At 40.5% G+C, this 17,535-nt stretch overlaps 2 protein-coding genes across 2 annotated transcripts in view; one reads left to right on the forward strand and one right to left on the reverse strand.

Moving 5' to 3' along the window:
- The window catches only part of frem3 (Fras1 related extracellular matrix 3), a 43,112-nt gene extending 36,654 nt beyond the window's left edge, over positions 1–6,458 (forward strand). Inside the window, exon 24 of the mRNA XM_030721962.1 lies at positions 5,094–6,458. Coding sequence (XP_030577822.1) covers positions 5,094–5,666 — 573 coding nt within the window. The 3' untranslated portion in view covers positions 5,667–6,458. The remainder of the gene's footprint in view (positions 1–5,093) is intronic.
- A 173-nt stretch (positions 6,459–6,631) lies between these two features.
- smarca5 (SNF2 related chromatin remodeling ATPase 5) lies at positions 6,632–16,584 on the reverse strand. The gene is made up of 24 exons (XM_030722058.1): positions 16,306–16,584; positions 14,979–15,107; positions 14,713–14,879; positions 14,509–14,609; positions 13,402–13,502; positions 13,111–13,290; positions 11,844–11,999; positions 11,604–11,735; positions 11,401–11,469; positions 11,195–11,304; positions 10,849–11,075; positions 9,954–10,075; positions 9,689–9,841; positions 9,435–9,567; positions 9,162–9,310; positions 8,944–9,066; positions 8,743–8,850; positions 8,521–8,634; positions 8,298–8,420; positions 8,054–8,186; positions 7,842–7,960; positions 7,520–7,732; positions 7,263–7,373; positions 6,632–7,155 (listed from the first exon to the last, which is right to left on the reverse strand). The coding sequence occupies exons 1-24, from the start codon at positions 16,375–16,377 to the stop codon at positions 7,090–7,092; spliced, it is 3,111 nt and encodes a 1,036-aa protein (XP_030577918.1). The 5' UTR covers positions 16,378–16,584; the 3' UTR covers positions 6,632–7,089.
- Positions 16,585–17,535: the final 951 nt, after the last annotated feature.

A 17,535-nucleotide genomic window follows, 5' to 3' on the forward strand; every position in this document is an offset into this window, starting at 1 on the left:
CATGCTCTGAGTTTCTCCCAGTTGTTCCAAGCCTCTGGGCTCAGGAAGATCATCATCTAACTCACCTTGAGTTGGATCAGATTCTAGCACCCATAACTCAGAGGCAGTTCTTTCAGTTGCAGAGGTGGGTTGTTCAGCTGCATTCTGCTGAACTTCAGTCTGGGACTCCAAACCTTCCGTAGGATTTGGTGACTGAGATTGTTCCAGTTGTGAGCTGATGAATTCTGCGGTTTTTTTAAAAGCCCAGGGAAGTATGTGATGTGTCAAAAGTAAGAGCGGCATCTTTGTGTACAAAGCAAGTCCAGATGATATTCCACTAAATCTGCAATTGAATTCTGTGGTTACACTTTACAAGAGTGCGCTGTGTAAAACAAGAGAGATTCTGTGGATGTATTTTCAAGGTTCTAGGATCTCAACAATCAAATAAAGGCCTTTGAAGTGACATTCCAGAGAACTGTGACATCACCGGGTATACTTTAACATAGACCTAAACATTCCTGTTACCATGGCAACGTTTTTTTTTAAATAACAGCTGCTTCATTGGAAAAGAAACTGTGGGTTTAAAATCCATTGACTGTATGTTATTGCATAGACCTGTGATCCCCCCCCCCGAGTGGGCCGCGAAGGTACTGCAGGTGGGCCGTAGTATGCTAGCAAAATTAAATTATTTGCTCCCATTATGCTTTACTTGTGCATGAATTTTTACATGAATATAATCCCATACATCCCCTTTCCTATTGGTGGAAAAATGCACCACATCAACAATCAACAGAGGTGGGAAGTAACGAAGTATAAATACTTCGTTACTGTACTTAAGTACATTTTTCAGGTATCTGTACTTTACTTGAGTATTTATTTTTCTGACTACTTTTTACTTTTACTTCCTACATTTTTACACAAGTATCTGTACTTTCTACTTCTTACATTTTCAAAACAGACTCATTACATTTTTAACACGTCTGAGAAAAGTTTGCGGTCACTGCGCCGTCAAACGTCATACAATCTGAGCCTAAACGGAGGAATAATAACACATCAGGGTTATAATAGTTTTGGATTTTACATTATAGTTTAGTTTTAGTTAGTTTTTACTTTTTTTTCTTTAATTCAGTTAGTTTTAATTAGTTTTCAGAGTGGTTTTTCTCGTTTTTATTAGTTTTTATTTTTGGTTTCATGCTTAGTTTTAGTTAGTTTCAGTTAGTTTCAGTATTAGTTTTAGTATTTTCATACCTAATCAGGTGCAAGATTCAAGGCGCAAAAGTGACTATTGTGTAATGAAAACTTGACAAAAGATACAGTTTAAAGAAATATATTCAACAACCAGCTGTTCACAAGACATGCTAAATGTGTGTAATATTAAGGACACACATGAACATCAACAGGGAGAAACAAAGAAAAACATGAACTCCCAAACTCAATAAATTCTACAATAAACTCCACAATAAAGTTCAGCATCAGTGCAGTAGATTAACAACAGCTACATGTGGTGTTTGACAAAAACAAACTCTTTGAAGGAGCCAAAGCTCAAATCCATCTGCATCCTGATGTTCTCACCACCTGAAGCTGCTTCTGTTTTGGAGCTAGCTTGGTTAGATGCTCGCTAATTAAACCTGCAGGGTCTTTGCGGCCTCTGTACATAACCTACGGAAGTTGCCGACCTCATGTCCACATTTATGCTTGTGTAGCTGGATTGTGTGTGTTAATTACCTTGTGGTCGTGTGCAGGTGTTTTATATGCAGCGCAGACTGGGACTTCTTTTTTGGTCCTCCCTCTTTGTGCTCAGTTTTTTAGGTGCAAACATATTTGTCCCTGTTTTTTTTTCACTTTCTTCATTCCTTCACGTCCATCCTGATAGTTTCAGCAGTCTCCTACCAGGAATTTGCTGACAGTTGTGAGTCCTTATATTGATGCTTTGATTATTATTCCTGATTGTTATTCTCTCACTGATAAAAGGCACAAAGACTAAACAGTTTAGTCACAACTTTCTGGGCTGCGTGGACCCAACAAGTAGTCCCGTTTCTCAGAGGCGCAGGCCAGGTTACCTGGTAGGATCAGAGCGGTTTCTGTAGCCGTTGTGCGCTTCTCAGCTGGACTTTGATGTTGCTGGTTTTTCCTGACTGAGAAATGTTCCGCACATTTTTCATCATCCACAACAAGACTTTCGATTCTATCTGTGCTCTTGTACTCAAAGAACCTCCATACGGGACTCTGCCGCTTTCTCGGCAGACCGCAGCCATTACTCTGTGGACCAGCGCGGTGAGCGCACGCACATGCGCACGCACTCACCCAGTTGTCCTGTGGTGCTCCCAGCTTAAACTCGGAGAGTGGAAAAAATGATTTCATATCAATCCACAAGGCTTAAAAAAAAAAACAAGTAAATGAAAGTCAGTTTATCGATAATTTCAGTTAGTTTTAGTTAGTTTTGTAAACTCACAATTCAGTTTTAGTTAGTTATCGTTTTTTCCTTTTAATTATAGTTTTTATTTATTTCAGTTAACGACAATGTTTTTTCAATTTCAGTTTTCGTTATTTCGTTCGTTTTCGTTAACTATAATAACCCTGTAACACATATAAGAGACTGGCGTATCCTCCATCACCGGGGCTTATCGGGTACAAAGGGCAAACCCATATAATTTATATCTCATTTATAGCGCTATAATCAAGGGTTACAGCGGGCCGGACCGAGTCCGTAAGTTGGGCTCGTGAGACACAAACAGCTTAGCTAGCGCTACTGAAGAGGAGCGAGCGTAAAGGGAGTAATGTGTGGCAGATACTTTTAAATGCAATGTTTCTAAATGTTCAGCAAATATCAGCAAACACACAAAGTGTGTGCAATTTGTTACACGGTGTGTCTGCTAGCTAAAAGAAGAGCTGGTGTATTTCCAGGGAGAGCAAAGAGAGAGCAGTTCACTCAGAGATGGAGAAAGAGGACAGGAGAGGAAGAAGAGAGGTTAGATTTAAAAATGAGGGCTGGAAAACAAACTGAGGTATGCTGACTTTGTGTTATTCAAAGATTGTATGAAAATACTGTAGTTTAGTGTGATAAACAGATTAGCTTGTTGTACTGTATTTACAGCAATGCTCTGTGTTGGTGCACAGAGGCTGAGTTACAGGTTACATCAGTGCAGCAGAGATGAGTTTGAATCAAAGCTGCTGATGCTGAGATTCATTCACTGAATCCAACATTTCTACAGCCTGTATGCTGTCAGTGTAGGGGATGGAGATCAGCACAGATAGCTGTGAAATACTGGGTTACATCTTTGTGAATTCAGTTCATCCACACAGAGCAGTAAACCTCAGAGCAGCAGCAGCAGCAGGTCAGCTGATCACAGCCTGCACACCAACATCATTTACTGCAGCTCACAATAGAAAGTTGTGATTCTTCTCCCCATGCAGAGGCACTACAGCTGATCTTAGGGTTCCTCCACCTACTGAATACTGAAACCCCTGAGTATACTCATTTTTGTGTTTAGGTGTGGAGGCACAGTCACCCTCTACTATGGAGGACACTGAGACTAGAGCTGTGTTTAAATTCCCTTTCACAGTTTGTGTCCTACATAACAGATTCAAGCTGAGTGCATTCGTTAGAACAAAAATTTAGATTGGAATAACGTTTGTATTCTCATGTAATATTATTTTATATTATTATAATAATATATAATGAGGTTCGGTTAGCTTTACACAAAAATAGCTGGTAGAAATGTCCTCCAAAGAGCTACTTTTACTTTCTTACTTTGAGTACATTTCAGAGAATGTATTTTTTTACTTTTACTTAAGAAAGAAGTTGAACCAGTACTTCAACTTTTACCAAAGTATTTTTTAACACAAGTACTTGAAATTCTACTTAAGTACAGAATGTCAGTACTTTTGCCATGTCTGACAATCAAAAAATCATATGGCAACAGTTTTGGTTGCTGAGCAGCAGGTGAAAGTTGTGGGAATGACAGCAGCCAATGAGAGAGCGATATTGATACTGAGCTTTGAGAGATTTGTTACATTTAACATGTTTGGAGTGTGTAATTAGAAAATCCCTCAAAGTTTGGATGTTTCTTTAACTTTTAAGCTTTCTGGGTGTTAGTGCCATCTGCTTTGGTCTGCACACTGTCCAACAAAGCTGGAAGCTAGCGTAGTGCTAGGTTTCATTTTCAAGTCATTCAGAAATAAATATTTAAATAAACAAGACCAAATTTGTTGTGTGAAATTTTGACTGTTCTCCCCTTGAACACATTATTTGTAAATGAACCGGCTGCCAGCATAAATAGCAATGGGTGTTTCAGTCAAGCATGGACAACATAAACTTAATATTGGCGGTGCTCAGACGGGTGGCTGGAGGTGGGGGCTCCAAATCACGTTCTGCTTGGGGCCTAACAGTGGCAGTCCTAGCCTGTTTGGCGCCCTGGGCGAGCAACCCATCAGGATTCAGGTTCACACAAATACTGGGAATTAATGACCATATTTACAGGATTATAAATAGGGATGGGAATTGATAAGAATTTAGCGATTCCCATTCCATTATCGATATCACTTATCAATTTGATTCCTTATCGATTCTCTTATCAATTCTCATTGGGTTAGTGAATAAAATATACCACAAATGGGTTGGTTTGCATTAACTCTTTTTAATGTAAAGCAGAACAAAATTCAAACTGGTATAAAAAAAACAAACAAAAAAAAAATAAGAATTCCTCTTTCAAAATTAATACTAGCAATATTTTAACATAAAATACAACTGCAAGGTGTTGAAGCAGCCTCTGAAAAAAATGTGTCTGCATACACCTCAGAAAGTATATATAGCTGCGCCCCTGTTGACAGCCCTCTCATATTAAAGTAGAAATGCATAAAGAAATGTACAAGAGAAAAAAATGAATAATTGAATGCTAAATTGAAAATGCAAAGATGAATAAATATGGGAATTAATACAAACCTTTTTCAATAAATAAATTTTGATAAATTTAATGACAAAATATTTAATTTATTGTCATTAACTGTAGGATTTTTTTTTTTTTTTGGTCATTTTGGCATTTTTGGTCCTCCACAGTTTATGTTTTGCACAGACAGACATAAAGAGGATTAAACATGTTGTGCTTCTTTTACAGGTGGCTGCTGGTCGCGAGTGGTTCATCCACACTATCTACACCGTCCGCTCCAGAGAAAATGCCAACCGCAACATTGGCAAACGTAGTGTGGAGCACCTCCATCACAGTGTCTCCTCTGTTAAGCAGCCCCACACCTCCAACGTGGCCACCCACCACCGCCACCGCCGCGCCGCCCTCGCTTTCTCCGGTCCTGCTCTAGCCCAGGACATCGGTATCGAAAACAATCGGGGTACCAACATCCAGCACATTGCTTTGGACCGAAGAGACCGTATCGTAGTCAGCCAGCGCCAGCCTTGGCTCCCTAACGGTGACAACTTCCTAGAGCGCCCCCTGCTGGAGAGCTCAGGCAGAGAGCCGACTGACACCTCCACCATACCCTTGCTGGTGGGCGTCGCAGGTCTGATCCTCCTCATCTGCCTCATCGCCACCATCGTCATTCTGCTGCTGAGGCGCAAGAAGCGTGAAAAGAAGAGTCAGTTCCCTCCTTACACCACCTCCTCTTCTTCGGCCTACAGCGGCTACAGTCACAGCCCAGCAGGCATGTGGGGCGGTTCAGACAGCTCGGAGGTCTAAATGTGGGCCCAGCTTCAATTAAAACATCTGTCCCCTATTAAAAGGACTATAATAGTCCCCTCCACCACTGTGCCTTTGATGCCAAACTTGTGTAGCACTGAAAAGAGCCCAGTACAACCTGTGGACAGCAAAAGATGTCAGTACTCGGGTCCACGGGCAGGGAATGCACCTGAATTATGAGGCTTACTGATCTCTGATAATGGTTAGTCTTTAATTTACTGTAAATTTAGCCTTTATCACAGCCTATGCAGGATCATGGATATATGGAGAAGCCCCTCACAATACATATCAGTTTCATTAGGTGCCAAGTTGTAAAATATTGCTCTTTATCCAGTGTTTGCAAATGCATGTAATGTAGTAGCGCATGAGTGAATGGCAACCTTGTTTAAATTTCATAAAAGCAAATAATTTTCTATTTACAAAGTTTTTTCATGAATTATTGTATTTCACCATGTTCATTATTTTGTTTAGTGAAGATTAGAGCAAACTGGACTGAATGTTAGTTGAAACTGACCTTAATGAATGATAACGTGATTTTTTTTTTTTTCCTTCTTTAAAGATCCTGCCATGTACCTGTCTACTACTGATAAAAGTACCACTGTGGTACCATTGAAAGGGATTGTAAATGTTATTTTAGTCTTTTGAAAATGCAGAAATCCATTTTTTTACTTTTGTTTTTAGATAAATGTGGCTGAAATCAGATGCACAACTATCTGTGTACATATCAGGTGTAGGACTATTGGGGAAAAAAAAAAAAAAAGAAAGTACTACACCCTGGTGAAACAAATGCAGTATAAAAACGATACTTTTCCTTCTACATGTGACAGCATTCTACGTATATTTTAATGTGCCATTTATTAGAGTTTTAAGGCTTATTTTCTTTTGTGACAATTTTCAAAATACTGGATGTATGTTAACTTAAACTGTCAAATCCAAAAAAAAAAGAAAAAAAAAAAGTCATTTTCTGAATCTGTCTAATTTAATCAGAGCACACTTTTTTAATAAAAAAAAAGGGGGGGGGGGTAATTTACGATGCTCAGAAAGACATTTTCTACTTCACATAGGAAGATACAAGAACAGATGTTTTCTTAGAAATTAAAAAAAAAAGGGTACATATCGTTTGTTTCAAGGATTGGAATGTGGTACAACCAACAGACATAAATACATTTGTTTCAGTTAAGTACTAGTAAAAAATAAAGACTAGTGAACAAAAAAACCTGACCCAGCACAGCTGCAGTGTTTAGGTAAGTGACAACAAGGCAGACCTGTAAAGAAACACTTCCTAAAACCTAAACCAACCATATCAGTCCTTCAGGAATTTGAACACAATACATTATCACAGCCTGCAAAACAAACACAGACACTGGGACTAATGATAGCTGGCTGCAGTCTTTAGTTCTGTTAATGCAGATTTTCAACAGCTTCACAACTTGAGCTTTTTCCTTCGTCCTCGACCGTCTGGGGTTCCCTCTGACTTTCGTTTCTGCGCCTGGAAAAGAGGAGGATGTTCTCTTTAATAGATTGTTTAAAATAACAGACTTTTGAATATTAATGTGCAGTTTGCATTATTTAATATGAGGTGAATTTGTATCTTACTGAGCCGCTCTTTGGGCCCCGTTTCTTTTTCTCTGCCTTCTCCCTCTCCTCTAGCTCCATGTTCTCTCTCTCTATCAGCGTGATCAGGGTGTTGCATCGCCTCTGGAGCTCCTACACAACAAGCGAATAAGTTTTTAAAAAAAGTAAAAAATAAATAAATAAAAATAAAAAACACATTTTAATTATTAAGATGCTTAAAAATTAAATAATAGAAAAAAAAAAAAAGAGAGAAATGGAGTAAAGCAGTCTAAATTCACCATGGCAGTCCTGGATTTGAGGAACCAGTCGAAGCGGAACTGAGGCGAGTTGCGGATGCACTGCCGGAGCTCGTCGTACACGCTCTCCTTGTCAAAGCCCAGCTTGTGAAGCATACAGATGAGGAAGCGGTCTTCCTCCTCTGTGTAGTTCTTGCCTTTGTTAGTACCGTAGGAGATACGGAGCTGATGGAAAGGAGCCTTGTAGCGACCGATCTAGACGAGGATTTGATAAACACATTGAAGGATAAATACAATGCTGAGTGAGATATCTATTAGTTAACTTACATTAGAAGACAACATTTGACAGTTGACCATCTGCTACCTTTGAGTCCAGTGCTTTCTTGATGCTGATCCTTCTCTGAATCCTGGCTTCTCCTCTTTCTATCTGGGCCATGATCTTTTCGATATCTTGCAGTTCATTGCAACGCTCCCAGAATACAGCTGGAGGAAAGAACACAAACATTAGACGATAAGTCAGTTTAATTTTCTGGGTTTGCTTTCCAGAGAGTAAATTTAAAAGAAATGAAAAAATACCAGAATATTCCATGACTTCCTCTGGAGTTTTTCCCTCAACCTCTCTGGCAATGTTCTCAATATCATCTCTCCCCCATTTCTCATTTGCTTTGATGAACTGGTTAAAGTCACGTTTGTTCCAAATAGTAAATCCCTGCAATAAGCATACAGCTGATCAGTCAATGAACAATTGAGAGAAACACACAAACGTTTAATTTCCTGCACATTAACCACTAGCTGTGAGTAAATGACAAGAATAAACTACCTGCTGCAAAAGGGTTTCCTTCTCCTCCAGTTCCTCCTCTGTGAGGGCCTCAGCCTCATCAATCTTAGCCTGCTCCTCCTTCTGGACCTGAGCTGAGTTGGGTATATCTGGATTTCGGGGAACCTTAAAAGAGACAGCCACAGATCCACTTAGAGGCATCTCTAAAGACAACAAAATCTGGACAAATGGGAATCTCTCTGAATAAATCAGTTGTTCTATGTACCTTATATCCAATGGTCTTTCTGTAGAAGAGAATTTCTTTTTCTAGAAGCTCAAAGAGCCGTGGAGGGAAAAACTGGAAGTCCTGCACATTTGGCTGCTTAGGAGGACGAGGAGCCTGGAGAAAAAAAAAAAAAAAAAGCAATTAAAAAAATCTTTAAATTAAAGCCTCCTGCTGCATTAATGGCTTCAGTCTGTATGGTGTTTGCACAGTGATGTGTCCTACCTTTGGTGCTTTGGGCTCACTGACTCGCAGAGCTTCTCTGAAGTAGGCATCGACAGCATAATTGGCTTTCCTTTCTCTCTTGGGCGGCTCAATCCAGTTGGTAATGACCTGAACAGAAAATGAAAATCACAAGGTAAAGATTTAAGGCTCTTAGGAAAAGGTCGTTCCAGATTAAATACTGATGCTAACTAGCCTCCTTACCTTCTTCTTCTCTCTGTAGTCCTCTCCTTCAAACGTGTACACGCTGGTGTTCTCTGTGTCCATGGTGAAGTTTCTCAAAGAGCTCTCACCCAGCGATGAAAGTCTCTCCTTCATCTCCATCGTCTGGTACACAACCATTGGAAAGCGTGTGACTTTTGAAATTCATACACACAAGCTTTCATCCATCTATGCTTTTCGGCTAACGCAGCCAGTCTCACCTTCCTTTCACCTCTCTCCAGGATGGCATCGATGTCATCATCTGTGATCTCGCTCTCTTTGGAGGCAAACACGTGTGTGGCACCGTGGCGAATGATGGACAGCATCTCATCCTTACCCAGTTTGTTTGCACTCGGATCCACAAGTCTTCCTATTAAGATAAAATAAAATCTCTTACTTTAGCTTATTCCACAGTTATCATTCAGTACCAATATGTGAACTGCATCTTTCATTTTTTAAGAGTACACAGGATGACCTTAGGTGAGATAAATTACCCTGCTGGATGACAATGGAGTCCAGCCGCAGTTTCATCTCGGCCCTCTCCACAATCCTCTCCTCCACTGTGTTTTCAGTGATGAAACGGAAAACACGCACCTGCTTCTGCTGGCCAATCCTGTGAGCGCGGTCCTAAGCGGTGGAGAGAAAAAAAAACAAAGAACTTAGTCAGGTAATCTGATTCAAACAACCAATTTCATTGGTTGCACCAACTCTCCTCATATCAGGGAGATAATCACATAAGAGTACTAACCATGGCCTGAAGATCGACTTGAGGGTTCCAGTCAGAGTCGTAGAGGATTACTACATCAGCTGTGGCCAGGTTAATACCCAGGCCTCCAGCTCTGGTGCTCAACATGAAGATGAACTTCGCGCTGTTGGGCTCATTGAAAACATTGATGGAGATCTGTAAACACACAAACACACATTAAAATGAAGTGCTTTTGCAATCTCACCCTCAATACTGCCCTCTCAGGAATCATTTTTGTTTTACGTAAGATGACAAGTAAGCATCTCACCTGTCTCTCCTCGTGTGGCGTTTGTCCATCCAGGCGACAGTAACCATAGTTCCTCCACATGCAGTAGTCCTCCAAGATGTCCAGCATCCTGGTCATCTGACTGAAGATGAGCACACGTGAACCTACAAAACGAGGATGTGGATAAGTTTAAAGTCTAAACAGATGTATTTAATAAATAAAATACACACACACACACACACAGTCATGGACACAATCTTCACTCAACCACACAGCACTTTGTGTGAATTATGGGTATGCCACAAATATTTGGCAGTGCTACTGTGAAGGACCGCAAACGCATGGTAAAGACTGCCACAAAAATCACCGGAACTGCACATGCCTCTCTGCAGAGCATCTCCCATCGCAGAGTCCACAGAAGAGCTGCCTCCATCATCAAAGACCCCACCCACCCCCAACATGGATTATTTACACTTCTACCTTCAGACCGGAGGTATAGAAGTGTGAAATGCAGGACTACCAGACTAAAGAACTCTCTTTCCCACGGCCATTAGACTCCTAAACAGCTGAGCTGATAACTCCCTCATAGACATTACTGCACTGCACTTGACTGTCACTGTTTGTCTGCGTAGAGCTGCACATGTATGTTCAGACCATTTTTACTATTGCAACATAGGATACATGCACAATGTACATAACTTGTTATTCTTCCAGAGTTATATTTATTTTTACTGCATGCTTAATTTTATCTATTTTTTGGTATTTTGACATCCAGTGTGGGCAGCAAAGTAAAAATTTCATTGTAATGTTTCTTCACTGTGCATATGACAATAAAGCTTTGAAACTTGAAATATTTTGTAGGCATGTCTCCTCTAATAAAGACTTCGAAGTGTATTCTAAACTTTAATTAAAATAGTGGACAAAAGAATCAACATACCCTGCTCCTTCAGCTTGGGTAGCAGCTTGTCCAGCACCACCATCTTGCCGCTGTTCACTGCCAGGTGAATGTCAGTTGTGTAAGGTGGGCCGGGCTCTGCCCCGTCAAACAGGTAAGGATGGTTGCAGCATTTTCTCAGCTGCATGAGAACGTTCAGCAGACGCATCTTGTCCATTTTACCCGCTGAGTTCAGAATGTCAATGTCCTTCATCAGAATCTTTGTGTACCTGAAAGGTTGTGGCAAACGACTTCAGCTCAGTACCCAGGAATACAGGGCGCATGCATGCACAGACACACAGGCTCAGGTCTCATTTATACCAAGTAAACCTTAACTGAGGATGCTTACCACTCCCGCTGCATCTTACTCAGGCCAACGTAAATCTTGATCTCTTTTTTGGGGAGTAGAGTTTTCTCTACATCTGCTTTGATACGACGAAGCAAGAAAGGACGCAGCACCTACACACAAAGAGCGAATTAACCAAATAAATAATAACACACCTTACAACTTATAGCAACGTGCTGATATTCATATTAAAAACATTAAATACATACAGTGTGAAGACGTTCAACCAACTTCTGATCACCCAAGCAGTTATTTGTGTCAAACCAGGAATCAAAGTCCTTGGAAAAAAGAGAAAATTGAATTAGCACCTTAATACAAAAAAAACCTCATCTAAGGTCTACTGTGACTAAATATGTCTTCAATATTTAATATATACACTATTGACTTTTGTAGCACACTACACAAGTACTACCTCTGCTGAGTTGAAGACATCAGGCAGAAGGAAGTTCAACAGAGCCCACAGTTCATGGAGGTTGTTTTGCAGGGGCGTTCCAGTCAACAACAAACGGTTGGTGGTCTTAAATTCACGCACAATTTCAGATAACTACGGAAAAGCAAAGGAAACCTTAGCCATCTCACTATCTCACAAAATTAAAAGTTAAGCTCTAGGTGGCTGTTACACATAACTATTTTGTTTCAGCACTAATCTGACCTTTGACTTCTCGTTCTTGATCCTGTGAGCTTCGTCAATGACCAGGTATCTCCAGTTGAACTTCTTGAACACTGCTTTTTCAATAATGAGCATCTCGTAGGACGTGACGCACACATCCCACTCTCCAGGCAGCAGCACATCTCGGATCAGGGCAGTCTGAAATTGAAACAAAACAAAACAAAAAAAAAAAAAAAAAAAAAAGATTGTTTTTGCAACCAGCGGTGTATAGCCTAATTTCATAAACATACCTACAGTAAAATGAATAGAAATCTATTTTTGACACACTTAAATCAGCTAAATAAATTTAAAGCTCACTATAACCTGCCTGAAAAAACAACCAAATAATCTGGACTGCAGGAATGCATTTCTCTCTTTCAAATACATGCATACATACAGACAAGTCCCATTGATGCCATCATCAGCAGAACTAGTATTCTACATATACTCCCATTGCACATTTTCTACAGCTTTTAATGCCACTCAGAATAAACTCAGTCAAAACTGAAGAATAAAGTTCCTAATCATCCCTTTAAGTTTTTGACTTTTGGTTGAGGATTGAAACAAAAAAACAAACAAACAAACAAACATGTCATTGTTACCATCTGCAACAAGCCCATCTGAGATGTACAAGGCTAATCCAGACTTGCCATCTATAGGCCGCCTTGTTGCATGCAAGTGTGTGAACAAATTTGGAGACCGGGAAGACACGTTTGTGCAGGATTCCACTGCTTCAATCTCACCATGAAAAGCCTGAAACTCAAACTCAGAGCCCTGTATGTACTGCCTGGTTTAAAACTGCCTGAACAGCTGATTTTTCACATCCTCATGTTGTCCCTAGCTAACAGAAGGTACGTCTGCTCTGAGCATCCTGACCCCCAAACAGTGAGTGTTGTCAGTTACACTATCCTATTCTGTGTGACAATGTGGCATAACAATCAAATTATTTTTCAAAAATAGATGTTACCTGTTTCAAAAAGTCAAACTGCAATCAGAAAATTAGGGGTTAGGTTCATAAACACCTAACCTCATTATTAGGACTTTTTACACACTGGATTAAGACATTTAACAATAATTAAAGGCTTACGTTTAGATTAAAGAATTAAATGCCTTTTAAAACTTTTTAGGTGTCCGTGTGAACAATAAGACACAATATGGAGCCTACCAAAATTTTACTCTCCAGTCCTATTTGGTAGACTCCATACTGCGTCTTATCTTTGTCTTACATTTGTCTTTTCACACCAATAAATTCTGACACAGCACAGCTTACTCGTTCATCTCTGTCTCCGATCAGGCAGACTGCACGAAGAGAAGGCACCCATCGCTTGAACTCATTCATCCAGTTGTAGAGGGTGGACTTGGGAACCAGTACCATGTGAGGACCAGGGATGTTTCTGTAGTGCTTCATATAACCTAGCAGTGCAATAGTTTGGAGAGTCTTTCCCAATCCCTGAGAATCAGAAGAGAGAGAAGGTTGTGCATGAAAACACAGCAACACCACACAAAAAAAGTATCTGGAATGTACCTCCACGAATAAATATAAACATGAGAAAGTACTGACCATTTCATCAGCGAGGATCCCATTGATTCCATTCTCATACAAAGAAATGAGCCAGTTCAGACCACGGATCTGATAGTCCCTCATTTTTCCTGTTTTCACATCTACAACAGAGACAAGAAAACACACCATTTTTTGTTTTGTCTTGTAACACCTCCCCCCAACTAGGGGGAGTGCTGCTGCTGATTAGGTCAGTGGTTGGAGTGGAGCTGGACTCTGACTGCAGTGGCAGAGAGAAGGACACTGGACAAACTGCTCTCTATCACGGACAATAACAGTCACCCATTAAACACCAGTAACAAATCAACAATCATCATTACCACTTTACTACTGTTTATTACTGCACTGCATTGTCTGCACACCTGCCTCTGCACATTTGTATATGTATATTGCACTACCGGACTCATCCATATCCCTGTATTCTTTGCTTTGTTTTGTTTTCAGAGCACTAAGCCCCTGTACAGTTTAGTATCGTTTGTATAATAGTATAGTTAGTATAGTTTGTTAGTCTGTATTTTTAATATAGCTGCTGGATGCCCTAATTTCCTTTGGGGTCAAAGTATTTCTCTCTCTCTCTCTCGACTCATTTTAAAGTTTAGGTAATGTGCAAAGTGGAAGCAATAACAAACATTTCTTATTCGAAACAGGGCTTTCAAATTGTTTTGGAGTAGCAGGGTGGCATACCAAAGTAGCAGGTGCCTTATGACCGAGACCGAAGCCATGACGGCAGCAGATGATATGAATAGTAACATGGCAGTCGTGAACCAATCAAATGGCTCAGATTGAAAGAACGTAAATATTGCCACGTGTGTCCACATTGCGCTGGAAATGGAGACAGCGGATGGTGCAAAAAAATTTTTTTAAGGAATATTAAAAAGTAGACGGCGCAGAGTGGTGGAGTAGGTGGAAAACGCGCCTGCCGCCGGCATAATTTGAAAGCCCTGCGAAACCCATGGACATTTTGCATGTGTTAAAACAACCCAAGCGATAACCATTCTGTTTGATAAGCAAATTAGCCATCACATCTTCACTCCTGCCTAATACATGTATTTGTTAGATGCGCATGCTTAATGTGTATTTTGACTCCACATAAAAACAGGTTTTACTTACAGGAGGGAGACTCATCGAAGCGAGTGCACACATTTGTAGTCTTTGTGCTCTCGTTAAGAAGCTCTTCATCCTCCTCCTGCTCCGTGCGACGGTGGCGGTTGCTGTCAAACAAAGATGCAATATATTAAAAATCATCATGTGAACAAATTTTTTAAAAGGGGGGAAAAGAGGGAAAAAAAAAGTGCTATGAGAACAGGTACTCACTCTCCAGCAGATAGCAAGTTCTGTTTCTCGTCCTTCTTGATACGAGGACGTCCCGGTTTCATCTTGAGTGGTGAAGTGGGGGTCTTCTGAGCAGCTGGTTGAATGAAATGAGCAAACAACTCTGTTTGCTTCAGCAGATACTCAAATCTGTTGGTCCGGTCTGTTTGCTGTATCACACAGAAAAAACGTCCTGTTAATCTTCTGATCAAAGAGTACAGTGGTGAGCTATGTAATGAGGAAAAAAAAAAAAAAAAAAAAGGACTTACCACTTTCTCCTCGTAACCTGGAGTAGAATCTTTAGTTTTGGAGGAGGATGAGGAGGAGGAGGCATCTTGTCCATCACCACCCGCATCTGAAGAAGACTCTTTTCCAGCATCTGAAGAGTCAGACTTCTCCTGATCAAGTGTATCATGAAAACAAAAACAGTCATGCTTAGTGGACAGCAACTGACAAGAAGAGCCAAGTTCACTAACACACAAACAAACCGAAGGACAAGCCACAGCTTCAAGGTGCACCTTTCAAAGCGCATATTTGCAGAAAAAAGGCTATGTGTCACTTGAAATAATGTCAGTTCTTCCTTTAATTATATACTCTCAGATGAGGGCACTTTTGAGAGCACATTTACTGCATCTCAACCCATAATGACACCTACAAATTTGCTCCATAGAAGAAATCAGTCTTTTTTACCCCCTATGCTATCAATTAAACCCCACTGCTATGTACCAATGCATTAGAAAATTTAAACCTCTATTACAAAACCTGCAGTCGCAATAATGGTTGCAAGTGCATAAAATCCAAAGGTACACCTGCATTTGCCTCAAAAACAAACAAACAAACAAAAAACACTGGAATTATTTATATATAATTTCTTATTTCCTATTACTTTCATTTCAATACTTGTGGTCTATGTTAGTATTATATTTGGTTCTGTGTTGTTTTCAGATTTTGGTGTAATACGGATGCTCTTAATATAGTGCAAGCTCAGTTGAGCAAACTTCAGTTTTCTTTACGTGGGTTCATGATCTTAGCACACACACACACACACACACACACACACACCAGTAATTTTGGTCGAGCTGCAGGCACAGAGCGCAGCAGCATCCCTCCCCGGGAACAACGGCCATTACTACGCGGTACCCTCCGAAAACAAAGACGCGGATGGGCAGCTGAGTGGGCTGCTTTCCCCCCGGGCTTGTTTTCACAGAGTTTTCTAAAAGCCGGGTCACCGTTACAAGCATCCCGCAGAGTGAACCGTGTCTGGGAACCAACACAAAGCAAGTACAGACTTTTGAAGCGATACGAAGCAGGCAGCTAGCGGGGCTAAGCTAGTAGAGCGGACGCTTATGAAAGCGGCTGGCCTTGCTGCTGCTCGGCGCTGCTAAGCTGGTGCAAAGCACCGGGCTGCTGTCGTCGTGAGCTAATGATAGCGCCGCCGCAGCTAGCTAACTGACAAAATGAAAGTTTTACACAGCCGACACCGGTAAATGCGTGAACGGGAGACGGGCCTTTTCAGAGTTACACACATGTGTGTCGGCTCTGTGAAACACGGAGTCAGCGCTGAGAGGAGATAATGCCCGTTTTAACGCATCTTACCTCCGCTCCTCCGGCGTCTTCAACTTCAGCCTGCTCTTCCCGCTGTTCCACGCAGTTTGCGCTTTCGGACATTTTTGACGATTTTCCTCTTCCGCTCAGATATATCGTCCGTTATTAGGTTCCTTGTACGATCCCGTTTAAGCGCCGCTGGTATTTTTTCCAAACTTCCTCGAGGTAATTAAGAAAAATCCTGGTGTTTTTAATGAAAGACACACCGGTTGGCCACAGAGCACGTTCGCGCTAGCAAGGTTTTTCTCGCGCACCCGCGTTCACATATTTACCGGGTGTGAGCGCGCTATCGCGAGATTTTATTATGCTGCGTTCGCAGACCGTCAAAAATTTATTTTTCTTTAATTTTTCATTTGATAGCTTAGCTATAGCTTAGTTACTTAGCTCATCTGTACATACTACAGGAGAGGAAAGGTTATCTTTTTAAATTTAGGGTTGGAATTTAGGATGAAAGAAAGGGAAATGCAGGAAGTCTATGAGAACCGAATCCATTAACACAATCCGACGCACAAAATTATGTTTTACCCCTCTTAGCTGTCCCATCTACGTCTTTTAGGTCTTTGAAACCAGACCAGACATATATGGATATACTGACAATTTTCTTGTACATCCAAAGTTATTTGCTATAATATTGTAACTCATTTCTGAAGCAAATTACACTTGCAGTCACTTTTCCCTCTCAGTTTGATGTATTTATTTGATTACTCAAAGACAAGTCCATATTTGTTTCTAAAAGTCATATTTCAGCCCTACTTGTGTTGTTGGTTATTTGAAATAAAGACCTAATGCACACCTTAAACAACGCTCTGCATCCAGTGTTTTAAAGTCTACATACTTTATTTACAAAGTGTGTTACATGAACAAATAGATTGCTATATTAGTTAATTTATTATACTCATTATATATTGTTTTCCCATTTTGTGTGGTTCTTCTTACTTAATGACTGTCAGCCAGTTGCTCTCATATCACCTGTCCTGAATGTACTGTAGAGACTAGTCTTAGATCACCGAAGATCTCAGGTGAAAACATATCCAATTGGGCCGAGAGAAACGTAGAGATTACTACTTTTACTACATGGGTGGTAGAACAGGCCCCCATCCCCTGTTAAATTGCATATACATAATTCTTCTGTTCGAATAACAAATAATATCTCCTTAATCCAGCGTGCAAATGTAGATGGAGAGGTAGACTTTCAAGTTAAAAGAATAAGTTTCTTGGCAA

The sequence above is a fragment of the Archocentrus centrarchus genome, chromosome 1 (genome assembly GCF_007364275.1).
Source record: "Archocentrus centrarchus isolate MPI-CPG fArcCen1 chromosome 1, fArcCen1, whole genome shotgun sequence".
In the NCBI taxonomy this organism is placed as follows: Eukaryota; Metazoa; Chordata; class Actinopteri; order Cichliformes; family Cichlidae; genus Archocentrus; species Archocentrus centrarchus.